The sequence below is a fragment of the Oculina patagonica genome, chromosome 1, assembly GCF_052425735.1.
Source record: "Oculina patagonica isolate OP01 chromosome 1, crgOcupat, whole genome shotgun sequence".
NCBI classification, from domain to species: Eukaryota; Metazoa; Cnidaria; class Anthozoa; order Scleractinia; family Oculinidae; genus Oculina; species Oculina patagonica.
This window is the reverse complement of record NC_135758.1, coordinates 27224036-27242281: the sequence shown is the minus strand read 5'-3', so window position 1 is coordinate 27242281 and position 18246 is coordinate 27224036. Positions and strand designations below refer to the sequence as shown.

The following is an 18246-nucleotide window of genomic DNA, read 5'->3' as shown; positions in this document are numbered from 1 at the left end:
GTCCCTCAAAATGTCGCAGTGCTCGCAATGCTCGCAAAATTTTAAAGGGTGCTCGTTTGCTCGTGCTCGCACATTTTTACAAGTGCTCGCATGCTCGGTTTTTAGTGAAGGTAGGTTTTTGAAAAGTGCTCGTTGCTCGCAAGGCTAATTTTTGTCAATGCTCGTGCTCGCAAAGAAAAACGCTGTGCTCGCATGCTCGCAAATGCTCGCAAAGACCATTTGATACCCCTTTATAGATTAATTTGTCACAGCTCAGTGTAATAGAACATGATTTTCTGAATGGGAAAAAGGTATTTAATGGAAACTTAAAACACGACTAGATATATGACACTATTTTCTAAAGATTTTTAGCTTGAAGTCTGGTACATACACCTCCCCCTCCCACCACCCACCCCAGCCTTCCGTTCTTCCTCGGATGTTTCGTAGCAGTTGTGGTCAACTATGCCCTGACAGAGCAAATAATAGACGGAGCTTTATTTTTTTGGAGGGTCGGGGGTATAAGAAATTTTAATAAAAAAATTTTTTTATAAAAAAATTGTTTGCAGGGCCAAAAAGACAAAATAAATTGTTTGCAAACACGATATGTATAACAAAAAATAGTACATTTCGAAAAAAAATGTCTGCAGAGGAAAATTTTGCATACCCTCCCCCCCCCCCTTCCAGGAAAATAATGGTCCGTCTCTAACAGCAGTATTATTAATTTCTAAAAAAAACTTAGATGCTTGAGGATGGCAATTCTGAATCACTTTCTTCGACCGTGTTGTCGAGTTGTTTTGCTACTGACAAATCACGATATTTAATTAACTGACCCTCGCCCAATTTATTGCCAACTGACAATTGCGCGCAGGAAATGAAAGTAAACAGTTGCAAGTTATGCCAAACAAGAGTACTGGTACCAAGTACAGGGGAACGTGCCCCCTCCCCCCGTAGGGGGGGTACGGGGAGGCTCTGCCACGAGGTCTAACCCCTTACCCTTTTGGATACCATTTTGACAGAAAAGACACGCATTTCGTACCTTTTTATCGAAAAAAGGCTAGGGTACCCCTTTCATATACCTACACGACATGAATAAATAAATAACTTAATGAAAGATCTCCTTACCTTTTCATATACCTAAACTTGTAAAAAAAAAAAACCCTTTTTTGGAGCATGAAAAGGTACCCCTTTTGACAGATCCTCTCTGAATAGGCCATTATAGGGAGTACCCCTCCCCCCCCCCTCCCACGGGAACCGTACGTAAACAAAGGCACCTTAGTACGATTGTTTTGGGGGTGCTCACCTTGACTAAAACAGCCTCTTTGCTTGAATTGCTATATCATGGTCCACGACCTTTTTTTACCCAATTTTTAGTATAGGCTCAAAAAGTACACTATTTCGCGCCTTTTCATACTTTGTCAAACATCGACTTATCAGGAAAATTTAATGGGAAATACATTGTAAACATTCGAAGAAATTTCGTGCCTAGGGCTAACAACCCTATTTTTGCGTATTTTTCTTCGAAAAATACGCGGGGGAAGTACGCGGGGGAAGCACGGCAAGAAAGAAAAATAGAGAGGCTGTGAACAGACTACAAAGGGTCTGAGAACGAGTCAGAATGGACTGATGCAACAATGAACAAAAAAGGAAAAGGTCTTCAACCCAACAGGTAAAAAAATAAAATAAAATAAAGACAACAAGATCTTGTTTTCATGTATTTTTTATTCGCTCTACGTCTAAGTGCACTGGATATATATATAGGAGTGCACAATAATATCTAGCTTTTAATCGGCCATTTTTTCGTCAGTCGGGCATCCTTCAGGGTTGATTTCATTTTTCTTGAAGTTCTCTTGTACAGTCCAGCTCACGGGCGTACAAGCACAAGTTTCTTCGCCACTCCGTGTCACGCTGTTCCTTAAAGATCAAAAGAACAATAAGCGAACTTATTTTAACTTGTAACAATTTTTCTTTGATCCGAAACTATGCACAAGAGTCACTTTCCCGGAATGGAGGCGAAAAGTAAATACAAAATATTTAATAATCATCGGGTACTGGAGACAGCGTTCGCTCCCTTTGTTTCTCGGTCTTTCATGGTCAGTTTGCCATTTTAAATTCCACCCAAATCTTGCACTGGGCCAGTTTAATTTTATGATGGTAAATGGGACTTCGAGGGGCGGGAAAACCTAAAAAGCAACTAAATAACTAAGATAAATGGAGGTTTCTCAACAATAATGAAAGGAAACATTAAAGAATACTGTCTTGGTTATTAACAAAATTGTTTTAAAAACGTTTAGAAAGAAGAAAAATTGTGTGATAAACACATTACACTAACCTGCATTACTCGCTTGCCGTTGTGACCGGGCCACAAGTTCTGTATTGGTTTAGATATACCATCCCCATTCTGATCAAGCATCTAAAACAAATTGTAATCGAGGAACATGAGGAAAGTTTGACTCGAAGTAAAAGAGCATGAAATTGCTACACAACCATACCCGCTTCATCCATTTCTTCCCTCTGTTATTGGATGCAAGTCCAATGCCTTCCGCCAACAGCGCAGAAAGAATATATTTCAAACATTAAAGAGTACTGTCTTGGTTATTAACAAAATTGTTTTAAAAACGTTCAAGAAGACTGAAGAAAAATTGTGTGATAAACACATTACACTAACCTGTATTACTCGCTTGCCGTTGTGACCGGGTACTAAGTTCTGTACTGGTTCAGAAATACCATCCTCATTCTGATCAAGCTTCTAAAACAAATAGTAATCGAAACATGAGGAAAGTTTGACTCGAAGTAAAAGAGCATGAAATTGCTACACAACCATACCCGCTTTATCCATTTTTTCCCCCCCGGCCTGTTATTGGGTATTTGTACATGGCCTTCCGCCAACAGCGCAGAAAGAAGCAGCACAAGAATACAAGATGCAGCAGTTTTCTTCATCTTGATGCTTCAGCCGATAAACTGATCTGAAGGTGTGAGATATTCCCGCGCATATAAAGTTATTGTAAGGGACCAGCAGGGTCCAGCTGTTCAGGGAAGTTTTGATGAACAAGACTTTTTGCGCTACCGGCTTCATGCATAACGAAAGGAGGTAAATATTGGAGAAAAGGATATTTTAACGACAACAGCATTGACAGCTGAAAGAGACTGCGGTATATTAATAATTCGTTTGTTTTTTCATTAGTTGGTTTGAAATATATTCTCAAATACAGCAGTTACATTTTTATTTCTTTTTTGGCTTCTTTGCGTGGTTCTTGTTTATTTTATTTTTTTGGCAGCAGTTCATATCGAAAAAGTCGCTATTCGGTCAGGTCACTCAGTAATGTTGGATCTTTTTTGGATAAAATTTACGTACCGTTGTAGTGAACTTTTTACTCTTAGTGTTAAAATGCCTAAAATTTAACTGCTTCATGTTGCAGAGCCAAAGGATTAAGTGTCATCGAGGTACCCCTATTTAGACCGTCTTGCCTTTTTCCTCCATAAAAAACTAAACGTTGGAACCTCGATATAATGAAGGGCCAACGCACTGCCAACATATGTTCGATATAGCAAGGATGCGTTATACCTAGCCTCCCCCGCAGTCGTTTCTAGGGGCGATCGTGTTTCGCTACGTTATACCGGGGTTCTTTTCCGTGTATTTTACTATTACTGGGGCGAAGAATATATCGTTCGTAATACTGAGGACTTTATTATAAAGAAGTTAGTTAAATCGTATTAGCATACGAGCCATTTCTTTTTTGAAATTAAACCCTGAACACCTGTAAACACCATATGAATTTGTTTTGCGGCTATTTTAGTAAAGCACCCAATTTAAAAAAACCTGCACAGAGTGACACAAAGTCATTTGCTTATTTCAAACATCAAAATACGGGAACAATGCTTTACGCATTTTGTATAACTAGTTACCAGACCCACACACACATTCCAGAATGTCTGGGCCTCGGGGACAATAACCTGCGAACAGACTCCAGAGTGAGGTTTCCGGGGAGCCCTTCGCAGGCTACGGGGACAATTGCACGTCTTCGTGAATTTTCTGTCGTGCAAAACCTTTATCGGGAACCCTGCATTAAACCGAGTAGAAATCATTCTTACTCGAAAGGAAACAACTATTTAGAAAAAGGCAATCGACAAGTTTACTATTTTTAACCAATCCACAGTGTAAACAATTGAGTCGCAAAGCGCTCATGTAATGATAAGTTCGAAGAACAATGCACATGATAAAACCTTCGACTCATCCTTCATGCAAATTAGTCGATATCTCGAAGAGATCTTTGTATGTATCATAAAAACTGGAAAGTCGACTTTGCCGATATTTCGTGTTTATTAAAAACACTTCATTAGGGCAACTGAATAACGGCAAAGTCGACTTTCCAGTTTTTATGATACATATAATTTTTTTTCTGGATTCTATATCGCGACAGAGGATGTTGTTGATTAATTCGAAGAGATCTTTGATTATACTTTGTCAAACATCGACTTATCGGGAGAATTTTATGCGAAATACATTGTAAAGGTGCAAAGAAATTTCGTGCCTAGGGCTAACAGCCCTATTTTTGCGTATTTTTCTTCGATTGCTAACCGCTGATGTAGTACGGCGAGAAAGGAAAATAGAGAGCCTGTGAACAGATTACAAAAGGTCTGGGAACGAGAATGGACTGATGCAACAATGAATAAAGAAAGGTAAAGGTCTTCAGCCCAATAAGTGAAAAAAAATAAAATGAAATAAAGACAACAAGATCTTGTTCTCATGTATTTTTTATTTGTTTTACGTCTAACTGAACTGGATATATATATAGGAGTGCACAATAATATCTAGCTTTAAATCGTCCACTTTTGCGTCAGTCGGGCATCTTTCAGGGTAGATTTCATTTTTCTTGAAGTTCCCTTGTACAGTCCAGCTCACGGGCGTACAAGCACAAGTTTCTTCGCCACTCCGTGTCACGCTGTTCCTTAAAGATAAAAATAACAATAAGCGAACTTATTTTAAATTGTAACAACTTTTCTTTGATCCGAAACAACTATGCACAAGAGCCACTTCCCCGGAATCGAGGCGAAAAGAAAACACAAAATATTTACTAATCATCGGGTACTGGAGAAAGCGTTCGCTCTGCACCTTTTTGCCATTCTTAAGAATGATACAAATTCCACCCAAATCTTGCACTGGGCCAGTTTCATTTTATGATGATAAATGGGACTCCGAGAGGCGGGAAAACCTAAAATGCAACTAAATAACCAAGATAAATGAAGCTTTCTCAACAACAATGATAATGAATGGAAACATTAAAGAGTACTGTCTTGGTTATTAACAAAATTGTTTTAAAAACGTTCAAGAAGACTGAAGAAAAATTGTGTGATAAACACATTACACTAACCTGTATTACTCGCTTGCCGTTGTGACCGGGTACTAAGTTCCGTACTGGTTCAGAAATACCATCCCCATTCTGATCAAGCTTCTAAAACAAATAGTAATCGAAACATGAGGAAAGTTTGACTCGAAGTAAAAGAGCATGAAATTGCTACACAACCATACCCGCTTTATCCATTTTTTTCCCCCCGGCCTGTTATTGGGTACCGGTATTTGTACATGGCCTTCCGCAAACAGCGCAGAAAGAAGCAGCACAAGAATACAAGATGCAGCAGTTTTCTTCATCTTGATGCTTCAGCCGATAAACTGATCTGAAGGTGTCAGATATTCCCGCGCATATAAAGTTGTTGTAAGGGACCAGCAGGGTCCAGCTGTCCACGGAACTCTTCGCCTCAATTTCAATATGATCCACGCTCGAAAAAGTAATTTTATTCAAGAGTCAACCAATGATGTCTGTCGTATAGTTTGATCGTCCGGGTGAGAGTAGTTTTGAGAAGAACTGTTGTTGGAGACTTCTACTGATACTCCTGGGTTTAAACCATCCACTATATAATGATGTCTGGATAGCAGTACACAAAATAAACGATCTTGAAGTTGTTGCGGTGATTTTTTGTGTACGTGTGCTTGTTTTTTTGAGTAATTTTCTCTACAACATTATTCAACTTATTTGAATGTTATCTATCACATATTACAAGACGCTACCGGCTTCATGCCTAACTTGACTTAAGTCCGTCGACAAAAGTAGGAAATTATGTAAAAAAAAAACACATATTTTGCAAACGGAAATGTTTAGCTCTTTAAAATACGGAGAAAAATCTAAACAGAAAGGAATGAACAAAATTGACATGTTTAACATTTTCATGACGACAGTATTGACAGCTTAACTGAGACTACGATATAAGAAATTCGTGTTTATTTTTTCATTAGCAAGATGGTTTGAAATACATTATCAAATGCAGCAGTTATAATATATTTTTTTACTCCTTTTTGCATGTTTTTTTATTTAATTTTATCGCAGTTCGTATCGAAAACATTGCTATTTGGCCAGGTCACTCAGTAATGTTGCCTAAATATCGCATCTTCTTCCCAATACCGTAAAATTCCGCTTATAAGCCCTGGGCTTATACAACTTCGTAAGGGGTTTTGGGTGGGCTTATAAGCGGAGGGGCTTATATCCGGGAGGGCTTATAAGCTGAATAAAAAAAACGTTTCGAAACGAGCCACGGGAGTGTTGATCGAAATACGTTTTTAGGTTTAAAACACATAATAAAGCAGCATTTAGCCCTGTTCAGTACCGTCATTCAGCAGAGGGGGGCTTATATCCGGGGGGGGGGGGGCTTATAACCGGATGTATTTTTTTGTTTCAAGGTAGACCGGGGGCGCTTGTAACCGAAATTTTACGGTATGCGCTTTCTCAGTGCGACAAGCTACGTTCTTATTCTACCGACTTCATGCAAAAATAATGGTACCGGAAAAAAATCGCTTACTGTGGGAAAAGGACGTCGTTTCGTTAAAAAAAACTGTACAGAGAAAATACATGCATTATATAGAAATATGTTATTACCATAACTGCACGAGTATTTCATTCAGCGCGGTAAAATCACCTGTACTACCCTAAAATTATAATAATACCCCATGCATTACAGTGCGGACACTCGAACCATGAACACTTGACATTTTTTGGGGCCTTTTTTGACGGTTAACCAATGAGAGCTCTTCTTATAAACAAAAGGATTAGCATTTTTTAAGCGCCGTCCAATCACAGCGGTGGCGGGAAAAAGTAATGTGCGTTTTTTTATGTCAGCGTCTTGGCAATATTTCGAATGTGAAATGGCCTACGCGCCTGCTAACTACGCTGGTAAGTAAATATTTTTTTCGCTAGAATCAAGTTTTCTGCAAGATTTTATTGCCACCGAATCTTTTTATTCCTGTTCGGCAAAGGTGAATACAAACTCGGCGTCAATCGACAGCAAGGGATCTACGGCAACTCATAATTATTTTTATCTTCCACATGAAAACAAATAAACTCGCTCTTGCTACTAAACAACGTAGATTTCCTTCAAATGCAGGAGCAAATTAGACATAATGTATATTAAGAACTACACTTTATTGAATAAAAACGGTTCTGATTCAAAATAAGTCCAGAAATAGCATACTTTAGAAAACACGGATATGTCTGATTCTGTTGCTATTTTTATCTCATCCGTGGGAATAAATAAATTCGCTCTTGTCGCTACACAAATGTAAATTTTCTTCAAGCGCTATAAGACATAAGAATATATGTTACAAACAATACTTTATTAAATAGATTCTGTTCTGATTCAACTTTATTGTCACTTCTAATATCTAAGAGTAAAACTTTAATTTGTACAGCACAATCAAACAAAATCTAGTTACAGCTAGTGTAACAGAACCGGTACATTATTTCAAGCCGAAATGAAAACACGCAAAAATATAAACACAACAGGGAACATACATGTATCAAACGCAGTTTACTGCAGATAAATGAGCAAAGTACAATTTTCACTGCGCAAAACCAAAATATTCTAGCGTTTTCTAGCCTTGAAACGTAATAGTGACGACATAGAGTCCTAGAGTCAAATCAACGACTTGTACACCTGGAAATCGTTCGAATACGGCCGAATACGCTCTGTGCAAATCCTTCGGAATTTTCTTTAAACTATAGACACATCTGTGGTTATCCTGGAGTATGATGGAGAATTCTTTGGAGAAAAATTTGTGGACAAATATAACTTTCTGGATGCATGGTGGTTTGCTTGAAGTAAAATTGACTCCCAAAATCAAACCACATACGACACTCGTGCATCCGTCACACGTATATGCGTTTGGAACATGAATACGTGATCGTGGCGGTAGACGCCATAGCCCCACCATATAATTCTTAAGTATTCATTGGGTGCACAACTGACCTAAGCAGTACCTGATCATTTTTTCCCATAAGTTTTCCATGTATCCTTTCAATAGAAAATCTTGATCCTTTCTAGGACTTTATAGAGCAAGATCTCTCTTGTTGCAAATCATTTTACGCAACTTTATGAATGTTTTTAAACTGACGCGCTTTGCGCTATTTCTTGCGCATCTTTACGGACCTTCTGATGTGTCACAACGCTTTTTTACGCGTCTTTAACGGCCTTTTTTACGGCTTTTTAAGTATCGCGTAAAGATGTTTATAACGCATTTTGAAATTTGCTACGGCTTTGCGCAACTTGAAAATTGACTGGTGTCCAACTTAAGTAATTACCCTTAGCCCCGTTTCAAAAATTTCTCTAGAAACCAAATTAAAACTGTTCGTTCTCATCGTAAAAACGCCGCGTACAGTCAAGATCACAACGCATTTTCAGTTAATGATATTTTACACGTGTAACCTTTTAACTAACGCTTCAGTTTTAAAAGCGTTCTTTGCTTTTTTAGTCTCTGCCGTATTGTCAAAACACTTCCCAGTAACTTTATCCAGAAGAAGGCTCGCAGACTATGGATGTCAGCGGTGTTGCTTTTGAGAATATCAAATATGTAGCCCGGCCTGCTGAAATCCTTTGATTCGCCGACTTACCGCCATTTTTCGAAAGGTGTGAAGAAGATTCGTTGTAGTTGCGGTGTTTTAGTTCGTTGTGTTAGTTTTTGAGGCCACAAAAGTCTTAAATATGCTTTAGGAAAACGGATAGAAGTGGAATTTGATGAAACATCGATGAAGGGAACAAGATTGACACTGGATTGAGCGATTCCATGCGTCCATGATTCAAGGTTGCCAGCGATTTGCTGGAACGAATATAATTTTGTCAACTGCTTCGTGCTACAAGGATCGATTTTCGTTCTAAGTCGCCAAGGTATTGGACGTTTTCGTTTATGGAACATATGTCAACTCTAAAGGATTCTAAAGGAAACTTTCTTCACGTACAGGTAAGCTGAAGTCTTTCCTAGTTTAAGCTTACATGTAAGCTTACATCTACAAAGCTTCATGTCATCTGTCTAGATTTGCTGGTTAAAAAAACAAACAATAGGGTCTTAATGTAGTTGGAAATGAAAACTACATGTATAATTCGTTCTACATTTTAGGTCAGCAAATTACATAGAAATGAAAAATTAGTTCTTATAGTGTACAGCTGTAGATGATGCAAGTACTTTGAAAGGCCTGTATTTATGCATATGCATGTGTCCCAAAAGGTCTGTGGTGTTGGGCCATTCCATTTAATATCTGCACCCCCCCCCCCTATTGAGGGTTAAGGAAATCCTAGGGGGAGGGGGGTCTCCGGCAGTTATTTCCGAGGGGGTTGCCACATCGGAGCCTTTGATCTTTTTGTTTTTCTGAAGGGGGGTATTTGTCGGCACTTTGATCATGAAAATCTGAAGGGGTCTTCAAATGAAATTTCCGAGGGGGTTGAGACCAAAAACCCTCAATAGGGGGGATGCGGATATTAAATGGAATGGCCCGTTATAACAACTTGTGATAAGAAATATTTACATGTATTTGTAGATGTAGGATCTACAAGGAGCACTTTCAGTCTGCATTTTACATTGACTGCAAAATACATGTACAACACACTCTTACCACAAGGCTTGACATTAAGGCGACTCAATCACTTGAGATTTTTCGGCAATATTAGAAGTTCCTTTTGGCAAGTTAACTTTCTGGCCCCTGGATAAATCGCTATCCAGCGGTAAGTGTTAGCAAAACATACTACGCTATCCACGGGATAGTGATTTATCCGGTGGATAGCATTATCCAGCTTTCAAACAACCGGGGCCAGGCCAAAGGTGACTTACAAATGTACGGTACTTTGCGAAACGAAACAAAATGAAATGGTACTTTGTGAAACAGACCCTAAAAACACAGAAGACAGAGACCATGAAAGCTGTTAAAACTACGTTACTATGAGTTCACATAAGATATTTTATGTGAACTCATAAGACAGTGTTAAAACACTTCACTCATAGCAATTATTATTTTTCTCTGTAGTTTTCAGCCACCGGCATGCCGGCTTTGCTTTGTTTCACTGTGCAATGCTTAAATATATTTGGGTTCAAGTTCATTGCGGATAACCCTGGGATAAACATACTGAGATCCAGTTTATTATGGGGCTGGAAAGGCAACGATAACTGGCAGAAGTCAAATGCATGCTGCTTTTGTTGACAGGATTGCGTGACAGAAAAATGTGATGCCTGATGGGAAATTAACAGTTATTGTACACGTATTTACTCGAATAAGTGCTGCCCTCGAATAAGCGCCGCATTAGGGACAAAAAAGTTAATAAGCCCTTCCCCCTGAACAAGGGCCGCAGCACTACAAAGCAACTCTAAAACAAAATTAAAAGTGATGTTTTGCAGTTCAAAGTGATTGATTTACCGCTCGCCCATTAGTTTTTCTATCCAACATTCTAACAATTCTTAGTATTGTTGTCAAGTTATTCAAGTAAATACAGTATTTGTAGTTTTTCTGATTTTCTAGCACCAACTGTTCTATTCTATGCAGCTACAAGTTCTGTAAATACTGTATGAGATCTGCAAAAGGATATCTTCATGCTATAATTAGAAATGACTGTTACAGTCGAATCCCGATAACTCGAACCTCCAAGGGCAATCGAAAAAGGTTCGAGATAGCGGGAGTTCGAGTTATCGAGGGTAAAATTTGAAGAAAATGACCTAAAGGGAAATCAAAAAAGGTTCGAGTTAGCGGGAGTTCGAGTTACTGAGGGTTTGAGTTATCGGGATTCAACTGTACTTTCCTGTCAGGCATCTTGTTATTCTGTCATACAAACCCAGGTTAACAAAGGCTGCATGCATTCGACTTCTGCCAGTTATTGTTGTCTTTCCAGCCTGATAAGAAGTGGATCGTGGTAAGTTTATCCCAGTTTTTTTCCAACGGAACTCAAACCCTAATATATTTTAAGCATTGCATAGTGAAACAAAGCAAAGCTGACACGCCAGTGCCAGAAAAATAAAGGAAAAATAACTGCCATGCATGAAGTGTTTATATTTAATGTGAACTCGTAATACCAAAGTCACAACAGCTATCATTGTATCCATCTTCTGCATTTTTGAGGTGTGTGTCGCAATTAAGTTACTGTACTACTTTTGCAAAGGTACCATTCTGAAAAGTACCTTTTTGCAAGTTACCATTTTGTTTTGTTTCCCAAAGTACTGTACATGTAAGCCGCCATAGGGTCAATAAGAGAAGAAGGCAGGGCTTATTGGAATCGACTCTGGGAGAACAGGGCTTACAAGTACAGCCCTGTTATAAGCTCTGGGCTTACATGTATAAATGGGGGGCTAACATGTACAGGTATATTTGAGGGGGTCATACACCTGTAAGCAAAAGGAGTATCACTAAAAAAAACTTTGTATTCGTTTCAACTACATGTAGCACCATACAGTACTGCATTTTTGAAAATTTTATTGAACCATGGAGTTCAAATGATTTTAACAATGATCTGTACTTGTCTAGTACATGTTATTGAAGAATAAAACTCAACCAAGTGACTTTTCTGAAAATCAACAGTACAATCCATTTATAATACTTGTACATGTAAAAACATCTATTTTTTGCCATTTAAATCTGCAGATTTTACAAAGCTGAGTGGAGTTCAACTAGAACAAAATTTGAATGTACATGTACTGTAAGTGAATTTTATGCAAGCCATGAAAAACATTCTCTCTCATACCAGCTGTGTTATTCAAATAGTAAAGTAATACATGTTGTGATTCTCATTGACTGACCCGGGCTTTGCAATAAGATTTGAAATAGGTGGCTTTTCTTTTGCAGCACCTGTTGGAGATCAATATTATAAAATTCTGCTCATAAGCCCCCAGTCATAGGCCCATTTACCGGTAGACAAAAAAATGCATCTGAATATTTTCCTCCAGATACTGTATGTCTCCCTCTCTTAATATTCTTCCAAATATTGAAATAAATTTGGCTTATGAATTTAATGAAATTGTCATGAATTTGAATTTGATTTAAAATGTATTTTGATCAACACTGCTGTAGTTCATTTCAAATTTTTTTTTTTTTACATACATGTATTTGCCTTAGGAATCCCCACAGATTTAGGCCCTCTCGTTTATAAGCCTATCCAAAACCTCCTACGAAGTTGTATAAGCCAAGGGCTTATGAGTGGAATTTTATGGTATCGGCCTGCGTTAACAACATCCATTTTATTTTACCAAAATCAATAGAAATAAATATTACAGCATAAAATAAATCAACTGAATATTATCGGCAAAAAAACTACCCAGAATAGAAATAAAGTAAACCAGCTGAGTAAAACACCTCTCCTAATACCTTTTTAGGGAGCTGCATGAAGTTTTGTTTGTCAGTCATGTTAGTTGGGATGGAAGGCATGGTGGCCCAATGGTAAGTGTGCTGGACTCCGGATCGAGTAGTCCGGGTTTAAGCCCTTGCTGGGGTCATTGAGTTGTGTTCTTGGGCAAGACACCTTACTCTCATAGTGCCTCTCTCCACCCAAGTGAGTAAGTGGGTACCAGCAGATTTAATGCCAGGGGGGTACCCCTGCAATGGACTAGCATCCCATCTGGGGGGAGGGGGAGTAGAAATACTCCTAGTTGCTTCATGCTCCTGAAAGTGGGATACCGAGCTCCGGTCTGATGGGCCACTTGGCTCAAATGCAGACTTTACCTGTACTGTACCTACCATGTTAGCCGAGAATACAGTACCGCTCAAATGTAAGTTGACAGTCTCGACTCGATCCTCGAGACTCGAAACTCGAAATTTTCGAGTCTTGAGTCTCGAGGATTGAGTCTCGAGGATCGAGAAACAAGGCGGTCTCGAATATTCATAACTCGAATATTCAGAGCTCTTGTGGGTCCCAGTTCATGTTGAAGGTCCTGCTGACTACATGTACATTGTATGCAGAGAAAATATAATCATTATTGTCCATACTCTCCACACCATTTGGGGTAATGTTGAAACATACTGCCTCGTTATAAATTATAAAGTCCTAGCACTTATTTCAGTGCTGTTTTATTTCATATTTTTAACTTGTTTTTCTTTCTTATGTCATACTAGGTTCTGCATGCTGATGAAAGTTTTCAAGAAAAACCAACACTATCAGAGATCTCCATCAATAGGAAGAACATTTTGAACATTGCACACCCGTGTTTTGAAGTTTCTGTAACCAATAACCACACTGTATTGCAGTACTAGTAACTGCTGCATGATCACTTTCCTCATAAAATTTTGCCTAGACATAAAATGGCAAATTATGTTCAAAAACTGGATCGAATTTTTGTTTGTTGCATCAATATCCAATCATGGTTTAGTCCTGTTGCTTTATAGAAAATGTAGATGTCAAAATAACATGTGGTTAATAAAGAACTTTTGCAAGCAAAATTTTGTTTTCTACACCATAGTGCTTTTTAGGCTTTCACCAGTGTTACTGTATACATGAAATGATACAAAAGGTATACGATCGTGTTTATATCTCTCGCACTTGATACAAAAGACAAACAAGTATTCAAAAATGAAATGTAAAGATTTTATTAAATAATAAAGTATAATTATTTGTTCAATGCATATTGTTTTGCTTACAGTAGTTTGGTTTTTCTTTTGGGCGGATATTAGGAACCCGTGGAATTGACAAATAACCGCGTTCTGGGTCGATCAAACACTCAGTGTTCACGGGTACTGGAGCTGTAATACCCTTGCCACCCCACGTATGCGTCAGTATTCAATTATGAAACTTTTCATACTTCGCGTAGTCTCGTGTTCCAGTCGTATATTTCAAAATGCGAAGTTTCTGAATAGCATTGGGTAGTGTACGGCTGTACGTCCGTCTTGACAACACGACAGCTGACTATCTTGCTGTCAAAATTGTAAGAAAACTAACTAGACATCGTAGTATACGATCCCGAAAATTAGAGCATACTTGACATGTTCTTTAGTATCAAAGAATTCACGTAGAAGTAGCGCCGTGTGTCACGTGTTCTAGTCGCATACCCTAGAACAGCTAGGAGTATCAAAAATTTCGAGTCACAAACTATACGGAATGTTCGCGGGAAACCAAAAAAACATTTTTCAAAGAAATGTTGGTCGTATACCTCTCGAACACTTTGAGTCATTCAGGAGTATTCAATTTGAATTCGGAAAAACAGTCCGGATTCCTATAGGATATTCCAGGTGTATTTCGAGTCAGGCGTAGTCGAATACGTCGGAACATTACTGCATACGCGGCGTTTGCCTATCCGTATTCCGACGAATTCGGGCCCGAATACTTGGCTTTTTGCGCAGTGTTTACCATTTGTATGCATTCGTTTTTTCCGTTTACTGCACTCGGAGAGGGTCAACAATAATTCCATGTTTATACTCTTCGGTAACACTTGGCAATCTCCAGTCGCAATTTTCCTCTAATTGAACTTTATTTCGCAGCGCTTGCTGAAGAATCATCAAGTCTCTATCAGGCAGAACGATCTAAATATTCGCTGGGTTCTGTTTCGTTTTGTCCTTCAGCTTTCAAAGGTGGACATCATTACACAAGGGCTTTTCTTTTTGATGTTGTTCAGTTCGGCTTCTAATACGCGTCGTTCCGCAAGTAACAGCTTATCACGAGACGGGAAGAACGAGTCCAAATCCTCAGATTTCACGTTTCCGCTCACCTTCGTGAGGGGAACCCCCTGTTTTCAAACTAAAGCGAAAGTCTTTCTAATTTCATGCCTGAAGATAATGATTTGAGCCTCACATAAACTTCACTCTTGTCAGCCATGATCGTTTCACTCTCAATAAATGTACGAGCCTCGTTATAAAGTCACTTCGTGATTGGATGATGCCAAAAAAGCGGGAAAAAAGTCTTGGTGTTCATGGTTCGAGTGTCCTCACTGTAACACCGAAGCTAAAACAAGTTTAAACGCTGTTTAGTTAAATGTTTGTCGACTTCAAATTTAGCACAATGAAAGCACAAGTTTGAACCCTATGAAAAAATTCAGTATTCATTTCTCTGTTGTTGATTTTAAGTTTGTTTAAACGGGTTTAACTAAACATGTTTAGCTGGTGTGAATGGAATATAAACGACGACAGGAAATAGCAAGATTAAACTGCTACATCAGTTAATCTAACAGCAGCTCGTTTTGTCGAAAATTATTTGCCTGGTTAACGTAAAAAATGTCATGAACTTGAAGCAGTTCTTTTCTTCTTTCTCACGTTTCTTGTCATGGTTGGTGTCATACAAGAATACTCATTAGTCAGTTTCTAAGAAGGTCTGTGAAAACAGCTTTAATTTGAAAACACACGGCTGTGAAATTGTGTTTCATTAAAACTACAATAACTTTGACTCATCTCATAATAAGGTTCCATACTTCTCGCACCTTTTGAGTGCAAAATACAAATTCAAACTTTTTTGGTCAACAGCAAATTAAAATACGGTATGATAATTTACTCGAAATTGTTTTTTTTTTATCAGTTTCCTGAAACGGTGGAGCAGAAGGCTAAGACATACCCCGAGTTACTAGTTGGGTTTTCACGCTTCTGTCGGTTGTTGTTTATCAGCTTTGGGCGTGAATGCCAGACTGAGCCCCCTTATAACGCACTTCTTGTTTAGTCAAAGAGCTTGGTTTTAATTTTCACTAAGGAAGTTATTTTTTGCGAAAATTAATTTATGAGTTTCAGTTTGAAAAGAAAGATCGTCCCTACTGCTTCGTTCTTCTGCAATGTGTTTTAGTTCTGACAAGTTCCGTATGGTTTAATTTGCAAAACGTCTTGTTCTACCGGAGAGTTCAGTAGACATAATTTGAATGACAATAACTAGTTGATGTGAAAAGAGAAAGTCACTTGGTAAAGAAAAATGTTTGCGTAGGAAAACATAAGGAAATAAAATAAAAAAAAATAAAAAAGGAATGAATCTACAAACTGTTTATAAAATTTTAAACGGCGGCAGCAATAGGGAAGAAGAATCATCTACCGTTATTCAGGAACTTGTTTCTGACATGACAGCTGGTCGGCTAGTGAATGATTAGAATTCTATTTATAGCTATCCGTATAGATTCAACAGATATCCTCAAGTGGCAAGCGAGGTGATTGATACGGTTTCTAGAAAAATACATCTTAATTTTCCCGTTTTATGTTTTTTTGTTGTTATTTTAAATAACCACAGGTAGCCCAAGCTCCTAAAGGAGCCGTCAACATATAGACTACATATGACATTGCGTTATAACGTTGTTATAAGGGTTTGTATGGGAATATAACGATCGTAAAAAATAATTCAAAATAAAGGGAAAATATCCGATAAAATCGACTTACCTATCCTCTTCAATGTAAATCTTGTGTTTCTATGCCGTTTGGGGGCGTTTTGAAGCGATTCCAGTGGGTTTTAGGTTCGCTGGTTTCCTCAAGGTAGGGCACTCGAGTGCCAAGGCCAGCAGATCGACTGAAGGAATTCAGCCATAAATTCGCCCCAAAGGCTTCGATCGCCCCAAATTTTCGCCCAGAGCACCGCCGATAGTTGCTTTAACCATTTCTGTGCTTCATCTGATAAATACGCCCGCCAAGGAGCAAATTTAGCTTGCAAATGTCACACGGCTTTTTCATCGAGAGCCGTTGAAACATGCGTTGACTGTGTGATCCGTGCACCAAGCGTTTGAAAATAGCTAAGCGACCCGGCCTTTTGGTTCAAATTACCTGCGGACACCACCGGAGAAGGGATAATGTTATTACCGTGCGGTGAGCCGTGCGGTGAACATTTAGAATTCTTTAGAATGGCAAATTAGCCCATGAAAGACCGAGAAACAAAGAGGTGCAAAGCGAACGCTTTCTCCAGTACCCTATGATTAGTAAATATTTTGTGTTTACTTTTCACCTCGATTCGGGGGAAGTGACTCTTGTGCATAGTTTCGGATCAAAGAAACATTGTTACAATTTAAAATAAGTTCGCTTATTGTTCTGTTTATCTTTAAGGAACAGAGAAGGAACAGAGAAAGGTTCTTTTCAAAAATTCCGACGAGCATACCCGTCCGTTTCATAATTATAGGAGTCCCCCCCTCCCGGGTCTACATACTAGACATACTAACCTGTATCATTCGCTTTCCGTTTTGGCGTGCTTGATGTAATTTGGAATCAGAATCCACACCGCTATCACGCATCTAAAACAATAAGGAATCGAAAGGCGAAAGATGTTTAACTCGTAGAATATACTAAGACATCATTACCATATTGCAAAATTGGCCATATCACTGTACCTGCTTCGTCGGCTTCGTCGTCATATACTTGCCGGGTAAATAGCCTTCTGCCAACAGCACAGAAAGGAGCAGGACAAGAATACAAGATGCAGCAGTTTTCTTCATCTTGATGCTTCAGCCGATGAACTGATCTGAAGATGAAGAAATTTTCGTGCATTTAAAGTTGTTGCAAAGGATCATAAGGGTCCGGCTGTTCCGAAAACTCTTCAATTTCAATTCTATCCAAGCTTTAAAGAGGGATTTTAATCAAGTGTCCACGTCTATCTTGACTAGGCCTTTCTCGATTATGCTAGCATTTTTTTCGGCATTTTTTGGGAAAACGAGCATTTTTTTCGTCTTTTCTTCAAAAAAGAATTGCTAGCATTTTTTGTCACTTTTCATGACTGTGATCCAGATTTTCAGCACTCACAACTCAGAAGGATAAATAATCCTAAAGTTTCACAATTTTGATTAAATAATTTGATTGTTTTCTGTCTGTTTCGACTGTTTGTGCGTTGTGTTACTTGTGTGTGTTTTTTATTTTTTTTTTATTTTTTAAAAAAATTATTTTATTTTTATTTTTTATAAACAAACAATTATTAAGTATCACCTGTTGTTGATATGAGCATATAATGTGAGAGTTTGTACGTTTTGTTGGAAATAAAACAAAGCATTTTTGGAATTCAAATGGCATTTTTTAAGGAAATCAGGCATTATTTTAGCATTTT

The 18246-nt window shown here is 38.3% G+C and overlaps 2 protein-coding genes and 2 long non-coding RNA genes across 8 annotated transcripts in view; 2 read left to right on the top strand and 2 right to left on the bottom strand.

The window, feature by feature from the left end:
- Positions 1–1680: 1680 nt before the first annotated feature.
- LOC144649456 (uncharacterized) lies at positions 1681–3628 on the bottom strand. The gene is made up of 4 exons (XM_078508949.1): positions 2803–3628; positions 2645–2725; positions 2309–2389; positions 1681–1890 (listed from the first exon to the last, which is right to left on the bottom strand). The coding sequence occupies exons 1-4, from the start codon at positions 2914–2916 to the stop codon at positions 1807–1809; spliced, it is 360 nt and encodes a 119-aa protein (XP_078365075.1). The 5' UTR covers positions 2917–3628; the 3' UTR covers positions 1681–1806.
- A 1087-nt stretch (positions 3629–4715) lies between these two features.
- Positions 4716–17816, bottom strand: LOC144644067 (uncharacterized). 3 transcript variants are annotated; one of them, XR_013569029.1, is made up of 3 exons: positions 17540–17816; positions 17372–17443; positions 4716–4925 (listed from the first exon to the last, which is right to left on the bottom strand). It is a non-coding gene; the product is annotated as an uncharacterized LOC144644067 (long non-coding RNA). The 3 variants fall into 3 exon arrangements; XR_013569026.1 differs by lacking the exons at positions 17372–17443; positions 17540–17816 and adding exons at positions 5349–5429; positions 5507–5791 and having other exon boundaries at positions 4716–4919; XR_013569022.1 differs by lacking the exons at positions 17372–17443; positions 17540–17816 and adding exons at positions 5349–5429; positions 5507–5775.
- LOC144644170 (uncharacterized) overlaps positions 8075–18246 on the top strand; it is a 128750-nt gene continuing 118578 nt past the window's right edge. The window contains exons 1-4 of one of the 3 annotated variants that reach the window (XR_013569063.1): positions 8075–9259; positions 11919–11968; positions 12647–12710; positions 13383–13580. This is a non-coding gene — a long non-coding RNA (uncharacterized LOC144644170). Of the gene's footprint in view, positions 9260–11918; positions 11969–12646; positions 12711–13382; positions 13615–18246 lie in introns of those variants that run through there. The other 2 variants (XR_013569062.1, XR_013569064.1) reach the window with 2 other exon arrangements.
- LOC144643339 (melanocortin receptor 5-like) overlaps positions 9272–18246 on the top strand; it is a 213471-nt gene continuing 204496 nt past the window's right edge. Inside the window, exon 1 of the mRNA XM_078502555.1 lies at positions 9272–11041. The gene's annotated coding sequence lies outside the window, so the exon portion shown is untranslated. The remainder of the gene's footprint in view (positions 11042–18246) is intronic.

Coding starts and splice junctions, on each gene's coding strand:
- LOC144649456 (XM_078508949.1), bottom strand. CDS start 2,916: ATGAAGAAAACTGCTGCATCTTGTATTCTTGTGCTGCTTCTTTCTGCG. Junction 2,726..2,802: donor GGAAAAAATGGATAAAGCGG/GTATGGTTGTGT, acceptor TATTTGTTTTAG/AAGCTTGATCAGAATGAGGA. Junction 2,390..2,644: donor ACGGCAAGCGAGTAATACAG/GTTAGTGTAATG, acceptor AATTTGTTTTAG/ATGCTTGATCAGAATGGGGA.